This window comes from Parasteatoda tepidariorum, chromosome 7, assembly GCF_043381705.1.
Source record: "Parasteatoda tepidariorum isolate YZ-2023 chromosome 7, CAS_Ptep_4.0, whole genome shotgun sequence".
Lineage (NCBI taxonomy): Eukaryota > Metazoa > Arthropoda > Arachnida > Araneae > Theridiidae > Parasteatoda > Parasteatoda tepidariorum.
The window spans coordinates 87,399,969-87,418,285 of NC_092210.1; the positions used below are offsets into that span (position 1 = coordinate 87,399,969).

Below are 18,317 nucleotides of genomic sequence, written 5' to 3' on the forward strand. Positions count from 1 at the left end.
TTTTCGATGTATGCAAGATAAATTTCAATCTTACTATTATGCTGCAATGAATTAGTTGTCATGTCAGTAAAATCATCTGTAAATAGTAGGTTTAAGATTTTGGATACAAGGAATCAGATTTTTATATAAAGTAGAAGTTATTTTCTCGTTATATATCAAATGCATAAAAATTAAATGTCAAATACTGCGCAACTATTGGTGATCGAAATTGGCTATAGGTGGCATAGAGCAGAACTCTAACACTTCGCATGCTTTCACCATTAGCGTGTGGAGAATCATAGGAGGAGGAAGTACGTCAGTTTCTCTCTTGATTTTCAAATAGATTAAAAACTTTTTAGTTAAGGAAACTATATGGAATTGAAAACTACATTGAACATAATTATAGAATAAAGCGATGTAGAAATATTTGTGATATTTAAATATGAAAAATATTAAGGAAATGGAAAATATCGTAAATACATTCCTATAAAACTGAGAAAAGAAGGCGAGGGAAAGGAGAAGTGTCAAGACATAGAACAGGGCTCCTCTTCAGATTCGAGCGTTGCGATGGCGAATTGCTGTGAAATAATTTGTAAATCCCCCAAAAAATTTACCTTGCCTTCACTTGTTCGCGTAAATACTTTTGTCAATGAACTTAATATTCAACCACTCTACTTTACCTAGTCTAATAAAAAATTAAAAGAAAAATTATTTTTTTTAAGAAAAAGATTCTATCAAGGACACTTAGAATATAATTTTTTTTTTTTTTTTTTTAATTTTAAAAGTGCTTTTGGAAAAAATCTAAAATTATTTCGTGATTTTCTGGGTTATAATATTTTACATATTACGACATCAGTTTGAAAATTAGGAAAGTTACTTCCGACATTTTTATAAGAAATGTTCAGATTCTTTTGAACTATTCTAAGCATTGAAAGCATTATCTGAACTATTCTAATCATTGAAAGCATTATCTGAACTATTCTAAACATTGAAAACATTAACTGAACATTGTTTACTCTTTCTTGAATTACATAGATTAGTGAAATGCAAATACTTTACCAAATAAAATTTAATTGAAATTTCCGAATGTATTTACCACATAGCGTGATAACAGAAACTAACTTACTAATTCCCCTACATTGAAAAACCTTATATTTGAGCATTGTTGCCCGCCATTACTCCTCGTTGAGTGAAAATTAGAGTGCAAACAATGAATGGACTATAGATCATTGCTTTGTTTCCTAAACAAGCTACCATTTTGCCTTTGTTCAGTAAATTATTTAAAGTTTTGAATGTTAAAAATTATGTTACTTTACATTAAGAATGTATGCTTTGACTGCCTGTGTGTGTAAACTAATTATCATTTAGCCATTTGGCAACAAAATTAACATTACAAATTATTAATATACACAGAATTTGGGCAGAAACTCTCTCAGGGATTTGTATTTTTTTATTTATTTATTCATTTTTTTTATCAAATATAAAACTATTAACAAAACCTTTGATGACCAAAATTTGGCATTTGGTCTTCAAAGTATACGTGCTACAATTTTGAATTATCGATTTTGTAATAAATTTATTGCTAAATAATGTACCCAGAAATTATTTATGAGTTCAAAAGAACAATTTATACCTTGATTAAGTCCATTTTTATTCACAAATTGCTATTTTACATTGTTAAAAATTCATAAGGCATATTAGTGTTTAATATTATTAGAAAATTCAAAATTATGAACTTTGGAATAAATTTATAGTAAAATAAAAATGCTAAGAACTGCTTAATTTCTTCTAATGAAGAATAAATCTTCTGAATAGTACATATGAAATTAAAAAATGTACTTTCTTTGGCATTGTCAAGAGCAGAGATTGTAGTAGGGTAAAAATAAAAAGGACTTTTTTTTTGGGGGGGGGGGGCATGATAGTCAAAAATTACCACTATCAAGTAATTTTATCCGGTTCATACTCCTTTCAAGGGCATGTAAGAGAACTTATTTCCACAGTATCGGTTTTAAAATTACTCAGTATTGGGTACAGTTTTAACAATCACCAAATATATCAATATGATATTATTTTATACATAAATTAGAATATTTTGTCCTCATTGTATAACCTTTCAGCATTTGAGTTTTGTGCGGAACACACTCATCGTTGGCAGCAAACTAAAGCCAAAATTTTAAAAACGAATCAAATTTTTCTATCGAATCACGAAGGCAAATTTCTATCAATACTTGATCCTGGAGTCTCCTTGTCTTCTGGATTCGGTTCAAAATTGCAAGGCTACGGAGTTGAACATTGGTAGTCGAAAATTAAATATCGGGTCGGTTGTTCAACGACGGTTATAAAATAGAATAAAATTACATACGCGGTATATATTGATGCGGCTTTAGGTATGTCTCTTGTCCATTGAAAGCCTTGCAATTTTAAACCCAATCCAGATGACTAGGGAACTCCTTGATCAAGTATTGAGAGAAATGCGCTTTCGTGGTGGACTTTTTGATGGAACTAACCCGGATTTGCGTTACATGGACAGGAAAGCCACGAAAACATCACACGGTTAGCAAAACTGCAAGGGGACTCTAACCCATGATGATCCGCCTAAAAATGAGGATATTTTTACGTCAGCTCTGTGGTTGGTGCGAGCCGAGTCCGGAATTCGTATCCACCAATCATCTCTGGGATTTGAACCCGGTTCACCTTATTGGAAGGTAATGCATTTTGTTTTGAAGGCGTGTTTAAATACAATTGCACTAAAATTATAAAATCAAAACCATCTGAAATGTAAACAATCGACGTCCGCCCTCCCTCAAAGGGTCGCGAAAAAAATATCAAACGTTGACAGGTCCGAGGCGATAAAAAAAAAAAGTTGAGGAGTCCTGGGTTAGATCTCTAGGGAGGGGGATTAGAAACAACAACATTTTTACGACAAAAGCACTAAATTGACTTGCTTTTTTCATTCTCAAACCATTTCAATTTCTGAAAAGTAAATGTGAAATTATTTTTTTCCTCCCATCAAGCTTGCTTATCCGTCGGTACTGCATCGCTGTTCGTGACTCACTTGCTATCGAAACTTGAAAAAGTGCACGACACTGGTACTTTGGAAGGTTTAAAAATCCTTGGCATGATAATGAGTGTATCTTCTGGAATCTCACTTGGTGTATTCACAATATTAGCATTTTTCAAAAAACAAGGTAAGATTTTTAAAAAAATTATATGCCATTTAAGGATAGAAAAATGATTCGAATTCCCCCATGTTTACCAGTGGAGAATTATATGAATGCAGTTTCCTTATTTATTCATCATTGGCACAATAGCCCGGGGTGTGCCTTAGCATAGAGAAATATTTTGAAGGAGTTTTCTTTCAAAATATTTCTCCGTTCAGTTCTCTTTGTCACCCGATCTTACCAGAACAAAACCCTATTTGTTTTAAATTCGCGTTTTGGAGTTCAGCCATCAAAGTTTTGGACGTTCTCTAGCAATTCCAATTGGCAATTCTCTTCCAATTGGTTTATGTTCGAAAATTGGGATAATAGTTTCTAAACGGAAAATATGCCCTATGATTCTTATTTTGTTTATCTTTATGAATTTTATTACATAAATGTCTTTACGAATTTTGTGAATTTTTTAATTTGTTCTTCTGTGTTCCTTACTAATTTTTATATTTTGCACAATTTTTTTTCTTTCAATTTATTCCTTGAAAGGTATCTGATTAGAAATGTAAGTGTCTTACAACGAATTTTAACCCCTAGCGCCGACTGTGCTTAGCTTTGCACACTCAACCATCCATGTTAAAAAATTTTATAATTTATTTTAATTGCTAGGGAACTCTTAGTGCTGGAATAACTATTACTTTACAATACTCTACATGCATACTCTAGCTGTAAGTAGAATCTAAGAATAATATACTCTAGCTCAGGGAAGGGCAAACTTTTTTGGTCGTGGGCCAAAAATCTAGAAAAAAAAGTTTGGTGGGCCGAGTAAAAACTTCTGAAATAAAATAAAGTCAATTCATCATTGAGTGCATGTCACACTACATCAACTTTGCGATTTTTAGTTGCCATTTTGGCATAAAAAATGTTTACAAATAACTCAAAAAGGCAGTAGCCATTTTATACATTTAATAATTTCACCATTATTTACAATGACGTTGTATGTGTGATGTGTGCAACCTTTCCATACGCAGTAAAATATGTTAGAGCTCGAGCCGACAGAAAAATCCGTTCGTTGGAACTTAAAACGCGTAGTCAGCCTCATGTGAAGTACAATTCACCTATATTAGATTCCATATGTCTGCTCCTCGAGAAAGACAAATACTAGTTGGAGCTAATCTACAGCTATTCAATAAAGAACTTTTGCTTTCAACATTTTACCAGTTAAAGCTGTTTGTGCTAACTATTTTAATTAATTTATGTTTTGTAGAACAAAAATAGAGAAAGTGGAAAGGTCATCAGTACTTTGTTAAAAAAGAAAGAACAAAAATAGCTTTAAACAAAGTAGATATATTCGCCACTGATCAGCTAGTTAAAATTCTGTCCACGGGCCGGATAAAATCTTCCGGCGGGCCACAGTTGGCCCGCGGGCCGTAGTTTCCCCATCCCTGCTCTAGTTGATTAAAGTGCAGGTTTCACTTTAATCAACTAGAAGAACTAAAGCAATCTTTAAACATAATCGCTTTCCTAAAATAAATGCAGTACTACTAATATCCAAGTACCCGTTTCTTTTTTTTCTTCTTTTCAAGCAATTAAAAAATTATTGTTTACAACATTTTTCAAACTGTGATATTGACTGTTCTTACTAAAAAAACATAGGATTATATGCGCAGAATTCGAAATTCGTTCGTGGTATTTTTACACAGTTTATTCAAATCGGTTAATGTTAATATTGATACAAAAAGATACCTTTTCGAATGTTTTTTTATGCATATTTTGGCAGTGTGAATTTTTGAGAATTTTATTATTGAAACATAAAAGTTGAAATAAGTTGTTATTGAACGCGCCGCTTGAAAAAAAAAATGCTATCAATATAATGTTGTTTGAAATGAAGTTTACATAGGTTCAAATTTTTTGGGAAAAAAGATTACATGACATGGAAATGCGTTCTTGTGGCTGGCTCAATTTCGATATCCTAAACTCGGTGATAAGCTGCAATAGGTTTGTTGAAATTTTCTCATCCACGATTACTGCGCCAGCACTAAAGCTATAGTCACGACATTGAATTACCACCCGCAACGAATAATATCGAAATCGGTCAAATCACTAATGACAAAGGAAGTACAGAAAATATCCGTTTTATATTTATCAGGTATCTAGCCTCTCAACTCCTTTTTTGTTTTATGGTCATTATTCCTATTTATTATGATTAAGCATAAAAAAAATATTTTGTTTAACGTAAAGATTTTTCTTTGTGATAGCTTTTGAGCTTCACGGGGAGAATTATTTTTCATCAGCTGTTTTTGGTGGAATATGTTTAGTCGTGAGTATTCAACTCTACCTGACAGCGCAGTGGTATCAGAATGCTTTGAAGGTATCTATATATTTTTCTGATATTTTAAGCACTAACAGTAACTAAATGTCTGTTCAATTCATCTCAATCATTCCAACTGAGTAAGATGTTATTTAAACAAAAGAATAAAATAAATTTTTTTACAATGTTCAGAGAGTATTGCATGCTAAGGTAGTTTAATATGCATATCAAATCATCCTATAATTATAAACAACTATGTTTCAAGTAAATGATGGTAGATAGTGGTTAAAAGGATTTCAATGACAAATTTTGTCAAAACTTTAAATTTGAGTTCTATAGCAAAGAAAAATGTGTTGTACGAATGTTTGTAGGTTCAATTACTTTTATTTGTTCTAATCTTAAAAATCAAACGAAAGAAAATTTATAAAGGAAAAAAACAAAAAAAAACAGTGCATGTGTTGAAACACCCGATTTTCCTTCAAAATTTCAATATTGAAAAAAAAAAAAACCTCTTTTGGATTGAGTAATTTCTTCACTAACATTGTTGTTGTAGGCCATTAAGGCAAGGGCTGCTATTGTTCTTGTTTTCCAGTGGCACCATCTATGGCCAAGAATTCGATTGTTACTTCAACCATACATCACACCCGCTTATAGGGCGGACCCATTCATCCACAGATCGTAATTATGACCTGAACCAGAGAACGGTCAATCTGCAATTCAGTACCCCCAGAGGTATAATTTGTTATGGGAACACGGAGGACTTTGTGACCTGACAGATTTAACGTGCACCAGTCACGATTGTTGTAGTCGGGGACGGGGTAGAGACACGGGGAGTCTTCAGTCGGCTGGATTCGAACTACCATCCTCACGAACGTAAGTCCAGCGCCTTGCCAACCATGGCTATCCCAGAACACTAACCTCATATTTCGCACATATAACGCCATATACTTCTTCAGTCTGAAGCAAAGAGTCATTATAAGATCTCAATACAATTTGCTGATATCGATACCACTTGTTATTTAAATTTTGCTGCTTCTTATATCGTTTTCCTTACAAATTTTACAATAAATTAAAATTTTTAAGAAGTCCAGAGTTATTACAAAGGAAATTCACACTCATTCGCTGATAAACTCACAAAAAAAAAGTATATTAGAAGTTTACTAAATTTGCATTATAACAAATGTCACAGACATTTTATGTTAAAAAAAAAGGGGGGGGGGCTGGTGAACCTTTAACATTAACTATTTCAAACTCTATTTTACCAAAGTTTAAACTGTCTCTCCAATATTCTAAGTCGTATTTAGCGTTGTTGTCTTTTAGCAATAAAACTAGATCTTTTTATAATATATTTTATTTCACCTGTTTAAAACAATATTTTTTTTATGAATTGCGTGTTAAGTTAAAATCCGATACTTAATTACAGGAAAAAGAGAGATTGGCTCAATTGGATAATCCTCAAACTTCAAGGTCAGCTGTCATTAACTGAAGAAAAAAAAAACTCATATGAAATCTTCTTAACCTAACGTGTGAAAACAAGGTCAGATATCACTCATACAAGGAACAGGATTCCACATCATCACAAGGATCTTGAAGCAGTCATGGGCAAATTAGGTGTTATTCTTAAATTCCTATAATTATTGTAACAATAGTCTTTTTCTTTTTAAAAATTTAAAACAAAAATGTATATTGTTTGTATAGTTACAACATTATTTTTCGTTTTTCACTACAATTTTTTTCCATTTATTTCTTCCTCTGACTGACAAGTTTTAAGTTCAATGTCGCAACATTTATACAAAATGGTAGTCAAATATGTGATCAAGACAGTGATCTCTCGTTAATGAGGGCAAATTTATGGGTCAATGTTTAAAATAACGCTTAATGACTAGTATTTATATAATAATAGTAATTGTTTTTTACTTGATCAACTTTTAGTTTACATCTGCTAGCATGTCTCCAATGATTTGATAACAAATCATACTAAAACTTTTTACTCTACAATAAGTGATCTTCAAAAATTCTAATAAATGATTTAGGAGTGGACAAAATAATAATTTTAAATAAAAGGCCCAATTCAAGAATTTCAACCTTCTCTATTCTAGAATATGGATTGTAATGAACAGATAAAATGATTAAGAGAACTGGATTGATACCAAAATTGCGAGCATTTAAATTTGACATCAGAACAGATCAATATATTCATTTCACAATTATGGTATTTTGAAGAATTAAAATACATACCTCCAAAATATAATAAAAAGTAAACATACTTTTTCTACATTCAGGATTCATTTGGCTTTTGAATTCGAATAAACGTTTGCTTAATGCAGATTTCAGTCAATGTGAATTCTTTTATTATTTTAAGAAGTAGTTGTGACTTCTAACTTGTCAGCTAAATGAGAGATCTCTGTTATGGTCTGCTGCACCCAACTTATCTGTTAAAATGGGATATCACCGTATTTCTAGCATGCATAAAATACTATTGAAAAGTTCTCTATCTACTTAAGATACAGTGTTAAGGATAGCTGCAATTTTTATGTTGCATGGCCTTATTCTAAAATTTTCACTAATAGCTTTCTATGTCTCAATGTTTGAAATTGTTCCCCATGAGCAGACCACACCCCCACAGGAAGTTAAAAGAGGATGCCTTAAAATATTTCAAGATGAAAAAGTAGGTAGTAGAATTCAAAAGGAATATTTCTTATCAGGATGTCCCTTTGAAATAGAAGGTCAGAATTTTTCCGTGCAAGTTTCATGAATTCCTGCAAATACCTATCACGAGATTCCAAGTTACTTTTTCTGCATGGAAAATTTATGAAATTTTACAAAAAAAAAAAAAGGAATCTTACAGTTATTTGAATTTTAGCATCTACTTTTCCACAGTGAAAGCAACATTTTTTAATGTTTCCAATGAGTCTATAGATTTTCTTCAATTCATCCAGGTTCTTTTGAAAATATTGGAAAACAACATGTTTGTCCATTTTTCAGATAATGCTCATCAGTCCCCTCCCCCATTAAATTAACTGGTCTTGATAGTTAATTTTCCTTTTATTGCAATTTATCAGAATTTGATTTATCTAATCTGACGACTTAGACATAGTATGAATAGCAAAGTTACCCTTTGCTAAAGCATCAAGGGTTTGCATTTCATCATAGTTTGTTAGCTGCACAAGACTATTTTTTTCACATAAATGAAAATACATTCAAAATAAAGGTTAAATTGCTATCTTTATAGGAAAAGTATGAATTGTTTATTTAAGTTTTGTTATTTTCATCTAAAACTGAATGTCTGGAGTTTGCATTGTTTATTTAATAAAACCTGACTGCCAGTTTCATTGTGTTATTAATCATTAAACATTTGTGCGAAAGGTTTATTCGCCTTTACTTCCATTCATACCTTACCAATTTCAATTTTAAAAAAGCCACCTTTCTGTTTCGTATTGACATGAGCATCCAAACTAAATTAATCTTTTAATGGCTAACTCAAGAAGGTTCCCAAGTTCTGCTAAGTTTAACTGAATAATAAGGAATTTTTGTGTATAAGGAAATGTTTCTTTCAGTTTAGAAATGAGTAAATATTTTGTATTTGTGTAGATACTTGATTTGAAAATGGTGCTGTGTGGATTTCAAGAAAAATATTTATGACTTTACTTCAAACTTATCTCCCATAGACCTCGTTTAAATGTATTTAACTCATAATAAGTTTTAAAAAAAAAACAGAAAGTTGCACTCAAAGTTTTTAGGATATTCTTCATTTCTTTTTTACACTGAGATGACTTAAAGTAGTTTTTTTTTTGTATGTAACAGACCGATCTTCCGAAGACTAATGAAACAGCACTCCTTTAATGAAGTAACTTAGTAAATAACTACTTCTATTATTTCTTATACTAGAGGGCTCCGCCCCCTGCTCGCTAACGCTCGCCAACCCCCGGAGAATTGCTTCGCAATTCTTGCTTGGTTTGCTTCGCAAAACCAAGAATGCTTTGATTTCATATATTTCAATATTAAACTGAATATTAACTGTTATCATCGAAAAGAATTAATTTTCTTAAATGCAGAATAAGCAGTGTGTCAATATCAATGTCACTTTTTTTCGTTGACTACAGTTCCTTCTATGTCCTATTTGTTCTCTAAATGANAAGTATTTGGTGCTTTTGTGATATTTCTTATTTTGTTTTAACTGTTTATTCATAATCCAATACTATAAATCAAATACAATGAAACCTTCAAGGAAGACCACCTCTGTGTAGCCACCTCCTCTATATGCGACTATTTATGGAAGGCACAGAATTTTTTCCATAGTCTCTGTGTTGAAGAAAACTTTTGGAAATCCAACACATTGTTTTAGTGGAGACCATCAAAACCTACCCAGCCACTGGGCATACCTTTGTACCAAAAGTAAAAAATACATGGGATAGTAAAAAGTTTTGGAACAAAATACTTAACGTTAGAAGAATTTTTAAAATAAATGCCATATTAACAGTTTAAGTAAAAATGAAAAAATAAAAATAAAAAAAGGCTTCAAGGCAGTTTTGAGGAAACAAATATAAAAATCTAATAAAAATCAACGATATATATAAAACAAGTAAATGGAGTTTTGAGAACTCAATAAATATATCATACACACATTTGAGAATTATGGATTAATGTACAAATAGCTAACATTATGAAACCTCTTTAAAAATAAGAAAAATATTTTAAGAAAAGTTATATAAATAAAAATTTTTCAAATAAATATTATAATTTAAAACACAGTAAGCAATTATTCATTTAATTCTGTGCTTAAACAATTGATATTGATACGTAGGAAATAATTGCGAATCTATTTGAAGTTGAACTTATTTATTATAAATATTATTGCAAAAGTAGATATCAATTACAACTTCACATTTAACTTACAGAGTAGTTAACAAACTGTATTGCGTTAAGTATGCAATGAAATACATTTCTATGATAAGTGTTTGTTTTTTTTAAAAATAAATATTAGATATAAGACATTCTTTTTCATTTCTAAATATGAAATAAATAAATTTCCTGAATAAATAACTTTTAATGAAAAAATAGAACTTAGGGTAAATAAAACTATATAGCACACACATTAAGTAACAATGTGAAGTCATTTTAGTTTGTAATATTCTTTGGCACAGTATTTGGATGTTTCTCCTCTATGTTTAGAAAGGTATTTTTTGAACTAAGAATATTTAAGAACGAATCTTTATCGAAATTCTATTTCAAAATAACATTTCAAGAAAGATAACTAATAGTCTAAATTTATTTCAATAACATTTTAAAGGAACAAAAAAAAAAAAATTATTCTAAGCACTCAGCATGACTTTCTTCATGCTGTTGTGAAGTTTAAAAACAAATGGAATCATTTCAAATATTTTCTGTATCTATCAAAATTAGATAAAAGGTTATTTTATAAAAATTAATCAATCATATACAAAAAGTTATATGGAATTAAATTTATTTATTGTAATATTTCATTTAACTGTCGAGATACTTGGGAAAATTTGAGTAAATATTTTCCTGGTGGATTGTTGAGTGAGAAAGCAACCTACAAACTGAGTTATGGATCAATAGTGGAAGGTCATAGCCCTATGAAATTACAAACAAAAATAGCTTCATAATTGCTTTTTGATAAAATGGCTATTAAAGAACCATTCATCTATTGATATTGCAAAGGAACAGTAGTAATTTTCCTTATATAAAAAGTTTAATTTTGTTAATGCTAATAAATCGTTATCAACATTACATGTTTTAAATTTTGATTTTTTATGAATATTTATACCCAACNAAAAAAAAAAAAAAAAAAAAAAAAAAAAAAAAAATAAATTCTTCCTTTTAATAAATAATGTAGAAGAAAAAAAGTACTTATATCAAGTTATTTAGTAATCTTAGAATGAACACACATTATTAAATGCTAACTAATATTTCCTGTTCAGGTAAAGTTAAAACTAGAGATAAAGAAATAACTTACCCAAAAACATAACTTTTACTTATTTTATGTTTATGTCAACGAAAGAGACTTTTATGTAAGAAAACAGGATCATACCAAGTGATTTATCTGTCCAAAGAGAAACAAAGATTGGGCATCAGTCTTTTTTATCCATTTAGAAATATTTGAAAAAAATAATTACGCTTTTGAATTTGATTATTATTTGGTTTAAAATAAATTTCTTAAAGAAGCTTAATAAACAAATTATTTCAATAATGCGTAATAAATATTTTCAGTACATAAATTGAGTAAGCATAAAGCAGGAACAGTTTTACTAAAACTCAAAGTTAGCAGAGCAATAGTAAAAATGTTATTACTTTAAGTTTCTTATTTCCTAGAATTTGTTTTATGGCACCTTTGTGAAATCTCCAAGACTTATATAACTCTAAATTCAATTTCATAATAATACCATCAATATACATGGGATTGCAAGGAAAAAAATGAAAAGAAGTTACATTTTTTTTATACAACTACTTATTTAAAAACATGTTAAAAAAATAACACAAGATTAAAAAAAAAAAAAATATTTTCTTAGTAAAATATCATTCTCCTTATTTTACTTCTAATGGTGCAAAATATTTGATATAATTTTGAATCAAAACTTTCAAAAATAGAGTCTGAGCATTTTTTTAAAAATAAATTATAAGGATATATTACTATCTTTGGATAAATAAATCTTAAAAAATTGTATTTGAAACAAGTTACTGCTTTTGAAAAAGGTAGGTCCAAGATTTTTTACTTACAATAATACTACCAAAATTTTTTTTAACATAGCAGCTTAACTATTTTTGAGAAGAAAAAAAAGTGCCTTGGAGCAAGAAAATTTGGTATTTAGAGCAAATAATTTTTATACTTGGAGCAGCATAGTGTTTGCAAAACTACATTTTTGATCAGAGAATAATAATTTACATTTAAAAACATAGTTAACAGAACTTTGGGAAAATTAGATGAGGATTCCAGCATTAATCTATGTCGTTTTCCTAGTTTTTTTTTCTTAAAATTACGATATTTTTAACTATTTTACAAAGTTACTACAACATGCAAACTTAAGAAACCTATTTGTTAACGATTTATTACAAAAAACAAACAAACTTTACAGTGTGTTTCATTTCATTATAATTCCACGCTGCTTTACGAGTTTTTTAAATTCTGATGTTTGAATACAAAGACTCGGGCATTTTGAATTTCAGGTCTTTTTAACGTATTTGCGACGATTATATTGTGAATCTCTCATTTATGAATCGTTATAATAGTCTTTTTTGCATAGTTTTTCCAATTTTGATTTTTATAATTTGATCTCATAATTGCGCTCAAATTCAGCACAAAATTATGCTGAAGATGCACCTTTTGCTCAATGAATCTCATTAGAGCAGTTTGACCCCATTTTTTCGAAGGTAAAAAAAAATCAAAATTTGGAAGAAGAAATTTCATTTTGGGTGGAGCTACTCCAACCCTGAAACTATAATTCATATCGGTTTTCAATACTTAGAACCATATTTTCACAACCAAATTTTACTATGTTAAAAATAATTTTTTGGGGAAGAAAAAACTTCCCCTCTTTTTAAAATACTATTTCTTCTTTCATTTAAGTATCGACTCACATATTACTAATATTAACATTTACTGAGAACAACATAAATTTTATATATGAAATTTATCTTTAAAAAACGTAATAAGATTGAACACGAAAAATAAAAGGAGTCTGAACTTGGACCTGAAAGGAATTCATTTTTCCATTACTTAAAGCATCATTTGAAGCAAAATAAACCAGAATAAATTTCTTTTAAAAATTATGATTTTTTAGAATCCATCCCATTTTCTTTCTAAATGAATCGATTAAAAAAATATTTACAGTAATAAACATAATGAGTATCACATTTGGTAAAACATATTGGTTCAGGACAAAACATAACAAATGGGAAGACTGAACGCAAGGTAGAATCACATTGAGGAAATGCAGTATTGCGACAGTTGNTTAAGAATGAATCTTTATTGAAATTCTATTTCAAAATAACATTTCAAGAAAGATGAACAGGTTATTAATAGTTTAAATTTATTTCAATAACATTTTAAAGGAAGAAAAAAAACATGTTCTAAGCACTAAGCAAAACTTCTTTCATGCTGTTGTGAAGTTTAAAAACAAATGGAATCATTTCAAATATTTTCTGTTTCAAATTCTTTCTATCAAAATTAGATAAAAGGTTATTTTATAAAAAATTAATCAATCATATACAAAAAGTTATAGAGAACTAAATTCATTTGTTGTAATATTACATTTAACCGTCGAGATACTTGGGGTAAATATTTTCCTGGTGAACAGTTCACAGAATTGAGAAAAACTGGTTTGTTGAGTAAGAAAGCAACCTACAAACTGAGTTATGGATCAATAGTCATAGCACTATGAAATTACAAACAAAAATAGCTTCATAATTGCCTTTTGATCAAATGGTTAATAAAGAACCATTCGTCTATTGATAAGGTAAAGGAATAGTAGTAATTTTCCTTATATAAAAAGTTTAATTTTGTTAATGCTAATAAATCATTTATCAACATTACATGTCTTAAATTTTGATTTTTTATGAATATTTATATCTAATAAAATAAAAAAATAAATTATTAAATTTGTTCTTCCTTTTAATAAATAATGCAGAAGAAAAAAAGTACTTATCTCAAGTTATTTAGTAGTCTTAGAATGAACACTTATTACTAAATGCTAACTAATATTTCCTGCTCAATATTACAGGTAAAGTTTAAAACTAGAGATAAAGAAATACTTACCCGAAAACATAACTTTTACTTATTTTATGTTAATGTCAACGAAAGAGAATTTTATGTAATAAAACAGGATCAGACCAAGTGATTTATCTATCCAAAGAGAAACAAGGATTGGGCATCAGTCTTTTTTATCCATTTAGAAATATTTGAAAAAAATAATAACGCTTTTGAATTTGATTATTATTTGGTTTAAAATAAATTTCTTAAACAAGCTTAATAAACAAATTATTTCAATAATGGATAATAAATATTTTCAGATATTTTAGTACATAAATTGAGTAAGCATAAATCAGGAACAGCTTTACTAAAACTCAAAGTTAGCAGAGCAATAGTAAAAATGTTATTAATTTAAGTTTCTTATTTCCTAGAATTTGTTTTATGGCACCTTTGTGAAATCTCCAAAAGACTTATATAAAACTACAAATTCAATTTCATACTAATACCATCAATATACATAGGATTGCAAGGAAAAAAATGAAAGGAAGTTAAAAATTTTTTTTAAATACAACTACTTATTTAAAAGCAGGTTAAAAAAATAACACAAGATTAAAAAAATTTATATTTTAGTCTTAGTAAAATATCATTCTCCTTATTTTACTTCAAATGGTGCAAAATATTTGATATAATTTAAAATCAAAACTTTCGAAAATACAGTTAGAGCATTTTTTAAAAAATAAATTACAAGGATATATTAGTATCTTTGGATAAATAAATCTTAAAAAATGTATTTGAAACAAGTTACTGCTTTTGAAAAAGGTAGGTCCAAGATTTTTTACTAACAATAAAACTACCCAAATTTTTTTTAACACAGCAGCTTAACTATTTTTGAGAAAAAAGAATGTGCCTTGGAGCAAGAAAATTTGATATTTAGAGCAAATAATTTTTATACTTGGAGCAGCATAGTGTTTGTAAAACTACATTTTTGAACAAATTAGAGAATATTAATTTACATTTAAAAACATATTTAACAGAACTCGGGAAAAATTAGATGAGGATTCCATTAGTTGTTTTCCTAGGTTTTTTTTTTTAAATTACGATATTTTTAACTATTTTACAAAGTTATGACAACATGCAAACTTAAGAAACCTATTTCTTAACGATTCATTAAAAAACCTTTACAGCGTGCTTAATTCCACACTGTTTTCCGAGTTTTTTAAATTTTGATGTTCGAATACAAAGTCATCATAACCCGAGCATTTTGAATTTTAGGTCTTTTTAACGTATTTGCGACGATTATACTCTCATCTCTCTTGTGAATCATTATAGTAGCCTTTTTTTTTGCAAAGTTTTTCCAATTTTGATTTTTATTATTTGATCTCATAATTGCGCTCAAATTCGGCACAAAATTATGTCAAAGTTGTACCTTTTGCTCAATGAATCTAGAGCAGTTTGCCTCATTTTTTCAAAAGAAAAAGAATAAAAAATAACGACATTTGGAAGAAGAAATTTCATTTCGGGTGTAGATACTTTAATCCTGAAACTATAATTCATATTGGTTTTCAATACTTAAAACCATATTTTCACAACCAAATTTTACTACGTTAAAAATAATTTTTTGGGGAAGAAGAAAGTTCCCTCTTTTTAAAATACTATTTACTCTTTCATTTAAGTATCGACTCACATATTACTAATATGACCAAATTGTGAACAACATAAATTTTATATATGAAATTTATCTTTAAAAATGTAACAAGATTGAACACGCAAAATAAAAGGAGTCTGAACTTGGACCTGAGAGGAATTCATTTTTCCATTACTTGAAGCAACATTTGAAGCAAAGTAAACCAGAATAAATTTTTTTTTTTTAAAAAAAACTATGATTTTTAGAATCCATCCCATTTTCTTTCTAAATGAATCGATTAAAAAAATATTTACAGTAATAAACATAATGAGTATCACATTTGGTAAAACATATTGGTTCAGGACAAAACATAACAAATGGGAAGACTGAACGCAAGGTAGAATCACATTGAGGAAATGCAGTATTGCGACTGTTGGATGGTCAGTGTAGTGCCACCTAAACTTGGCAGTTTGTGTAAATATTCAAGAGGCTTCAGTATAAAGCCTCACAATGAGAAGTTCACATAGGAAGATCAGAATTAGAAGTTTGTAGAACACGATGACCAGTTTCATTTTCTAACATCGCTATTCTTTGCTTTAACATTCTTACCTACAAAAATATTATTCAAGTTTAAAGATTCTACAAGATTAGATATTGAAATTTCTTTTTCAAAAAACAATTTAGAATTCAATTAACAACAGTTATACTAATAAAAATTGCATCACATAATAGTGTAGTACACTTTTCACAATACTTGCTTTTTTTTACCACTACTCATTTGGAAGACTACAGCAAAAAATGTCTCATTTGAGAGACTATAGCAAAGGATAACTTTTCACAACTTATTTGGGAGATCATAGAAAATCTTTTTAAATTTAAGATACCAGAGCGAAAGGTATCTTTTTTCACAACCTGTTTGTGAGACTGTCAATCTAACGATGGATTTAACATGCATTATCAGTTTAGTACAGAATTAACAGATATCCCCCCAGTAAGGGCTTCTAAAACTTTCTGATAAACCAATGCCATAAACAAGATATTCTGTAATCACTGCCCTAAATGTATAATTTTAGAACTCTTATTAAAAATGCAGTCAACAGGATTAATAATATTGGAAGAAGGAGGAGAGTTACTACAATCTGAAAAATCACTGTCAAAGTTAATTATTTTAAAGGTGAAGTAATTAGTCGGATGAAATTGAAAAGGTCTTAAGTTAATAAATAAAATAAACAAAATAGCAATTGTCACTATTTGAAAAAAAAATATTAGAATAAATTTCCATTGATTTAAGTCTAACATTAATCAGTGCATTTATTTATGTGAATTATGCAGTTAAATATTCATTTACTTACCCTCCAACTACGATGGAATTTCTGCAGATTAAGAAAATATTTTTCCAGGTGGTTATTTTAATGAGTTAGCTATTTTATAAGTTATTTTGTTCCCCTCTATGCAAAAAGCATTTAATAAAATATTTAAAAGATCAGACAGACATATATTTTTGATTTCTGATATAAATTTTCTTAAAATTCTGTATAAGTGATATTTAAAAGACACTCTATATATGTACCGTACTATAGATTGATATTACATGGTTAAGATACAGAATGTTAAATCAAGGTTTTTGAAATCCCCACTTGAAATATAAAATTTTAGGATTGGGTCATACTACAGTTAGTAATTATACAGTTAGTAATTATTTTTAAAAGTGATGGTATAAAATTAAAGAAAAAAAAGAAATCTGAAATTAATAAATTTCAAAACACAAAAAATTCGGTATTTGACTTCCTCTGCTTATGACTAATGTGCCAGAATCTGGAAATTTTTTATATATTGTTTTGGTATGCTAAGTGTCAGATTTATAAGGTTTAAGCAGAAGCCAATAAGCTAACAGCTACCCAAAAACATATATGATACAAAGGAGTTTCATTTCAGTTGGAATACAAAAAGAAAGAAATGATGTATAAATATATTTAAAGTACTTATATTTAAACATAATTATTTCTTGAAAATTAAATAAAACAATGAAGATATTACAACGGAGAAAAAATAAACATTAAACCTAAATTAAAGAAATATTAATGTTTCATTGAGATAATAAGTTAATTAATATTATTTTCAAAAATATCTGAGATATAGGAAATATGGTGTTAGTAATTAAATTGCAATACATCATAACTGCACTAAACACAAGGTGTGTTTTTATGTCTTCAAGAAACATAAAATTATTTTTAAAGTACTTTTAATTTTAGAAGCAATTTAACATACCCTTTTAAACAAAAATTTAATAAATTTAAACAAACTACAGCCAATTGTTGACATTTCAAAGATGCATGATGATAAATAATTAACATAGTTTAAAGCTACTGAAATCAAATTTTAAAAAAAAGTATTAATTGTAGAAAATACAAACCTGAGCATTATGTCTTTCAGTTAGAGAACTCATTTGCATTTCTAGTTTTTTAACTTTAGTTTGTTGTTTTTTCTTTGCCTTTTCAAAGGCAATCACCAAGGCACTGAAAAAGAAGAATCTTTATTAATTAGAAA

General features: G+C 28.6%; 2 protein-coding genes across 3 annotated transcripts in view; one reads left to right on the forward strand and one right to left on the reverse strand.

Moving 5' to 3' along the window:
* Positions 1-8,771, forward strand: part of LOC110282665 (uncharacterized) — a 17,687-nt gene extending 8,916 nt beyond the window's left edge. The window contains exons 2-4 of the mRNA XM_071183717.1: positions 2,994-3,167; positions 5,387-5,499; positions 6,863-8,771. Coding sequence (XP_071039818.1) covers positions 2,994-3,167; positions 5,387-5,499; positions 6,863-6,925 — 350 coding nt within the window. The 3' untranslated portion in view covers positions 6,926-8,771. The remainder of the gene's footprint in view (positions 1-2,993; positions 3,168-5,386; positions 5,500-6,862) is intronic.
* A 6,733-nt stretch (positions 8,772-15,504) lies between these two features.
* LOC107436492 (colorectal mutant cancer protein) overlaps positions 15,505-18,317 on the reverse strand; it is a 74,639-nt gene continuing 71,826 nt past the window's right edge. For both annotated transcript variants that reach the window (XM_043042916.2, XM_043042917.2), the window contains 2 exons: positions 18,184-18,286; positions 15,505-16,379 (listed from right to left, as the gene is read on the reverse strand). In XM_043042916.2, the coding sequence (XP_042898850.1) occupies positions 16,290-16,379; positions 18,184-18,286 (193 nt within the window). In that variant the 3' untranslated portion in view covers positions 15,505-16,289. The remainder of the gene's footprint in view (positions 16,380-18,183; positions 18,287-18,317) is intronic.